The sequence below is a fragment of the Octodon degus genome, unplaced genomic scaffold (assembly GCF_000260255.1).
Source record: "Octodon degus isolate 3935 unplaced genomic scaffold, OctDeg1.0 scaffold00095, whole genome shotgun sequence".
Classification (NCBI taxonomy): domain Eukaryota; kingdom Metazoa; phylum Chordata; class Mammalia; order Rodentia; family Octodontidae; genus Octodon; species Octodon degus.
The window spans coordinates 8,715,868-8,716,771 of record NW_004524671.1 but is presented as its reverse complement, the minus strand read 5'-3'; the positions used below and the strand labels follow the sequence as shown (position 1 = coordinate 8,716,771).

Genomic DNA, 904 nt, shown 5'->3' with positions numbered 1-904 from the left:
AAAAAAAAATGCTCACCTAAGCCATCATGCTGTTACATAAAAAGTTTGGTTTTTGCTATGGAAGTCAAAGCAGTTTCACATAGCTACACATTTATCCTTCCTAGTGACATCTATCAACAATGTCTGTGTGCTGTGTCTTCATCTTTCTTACCAGCCAGAGAGCACTGAGGGGTGCTGTGAGGTAGAAGACACTTCAGATCCCAGGGTCAGCGCTCAGTGCTCTGCCTCGTGGTGAGGTCCCCGTGGGCTCCAGGCTGCGGCACCCCAGCAGCTGCGGGGCATGTCTTTTTTGCGTCAACTGTAACATGTTTATGTGGTCTGTGGAATATTTCATGTTTACCATTGCCACCCATTATCTGGGAGAACAAGAAAATGATAATGCCTTTCTTCAACACCTGAACCTCAATAAGAGTCCAAAATAATTCAAGACAAACTAATTCTGAAGAAAACCCATGCTGGTCTCTGTGTTGATTCTTGTTACTTACTAGGCATATACATACTAGATCTGTTCCCAACAAGGTGAAAACGAAGCACAGAAATAATGTGTTCACCTTCATCTCAAGGAAGGATGGTGTTTTTAAAATGCTGATTGCAATTTAGCAAATGCTGCATTCTTTAGCAAATACGTAGTATCAAAAAGAAAAATCATTGCTAGCTCTCCTGCCTTCCCCAGCTGAGTACCTTTCAGCCTTCTTAATGAAATGGAACAGTTGATGCCTTTAACTCCTCTTTCATTTAATCTCATTAATACAGTCTGTTAGGAGTCTGGTTGTGGCATAATGTAGGGCGGTCATCCGATTGCAAGCGAGAAGTGTAATAGCTCTGTTAGACTTTTAATTGCTACGTCAAAATGTGTGAGAACCAGCTCAAAACTAAACCTGATGCCACTGGTGAGTCTTGCGGG

General features: G+C 42.3%; 1 protein-coding gene across 2 annotated transcripts in view; it reads left to right on the top strand.

Moving 5' to 3' along the window:
* The window catches only part of Rorb (RAR related orphan receptor B), a 194,590-nt gene that overhangs the window by 106,561 nt on the left and 87,125 nt on the right, over nt 1-904 (top strand). Inside the window, exon 1 of one of the 2 annotated variants that reach the window (XM_023722995.1) lies at nt 804-890. The exons of the other annotated variant lie outside the window; for it this stretch is intronic. Within the exon in view, the coding sequence (XP_023578763.1) occupies nt 851-890 (40 nt within the window). The 5' untranslated portion in view covers nt 804-850. Of the gene's footprint in view, nt 1-803; nt 891-904 lie in introns of those variants that run through there. 2 annotated transcript variants of the gene reach the window in all.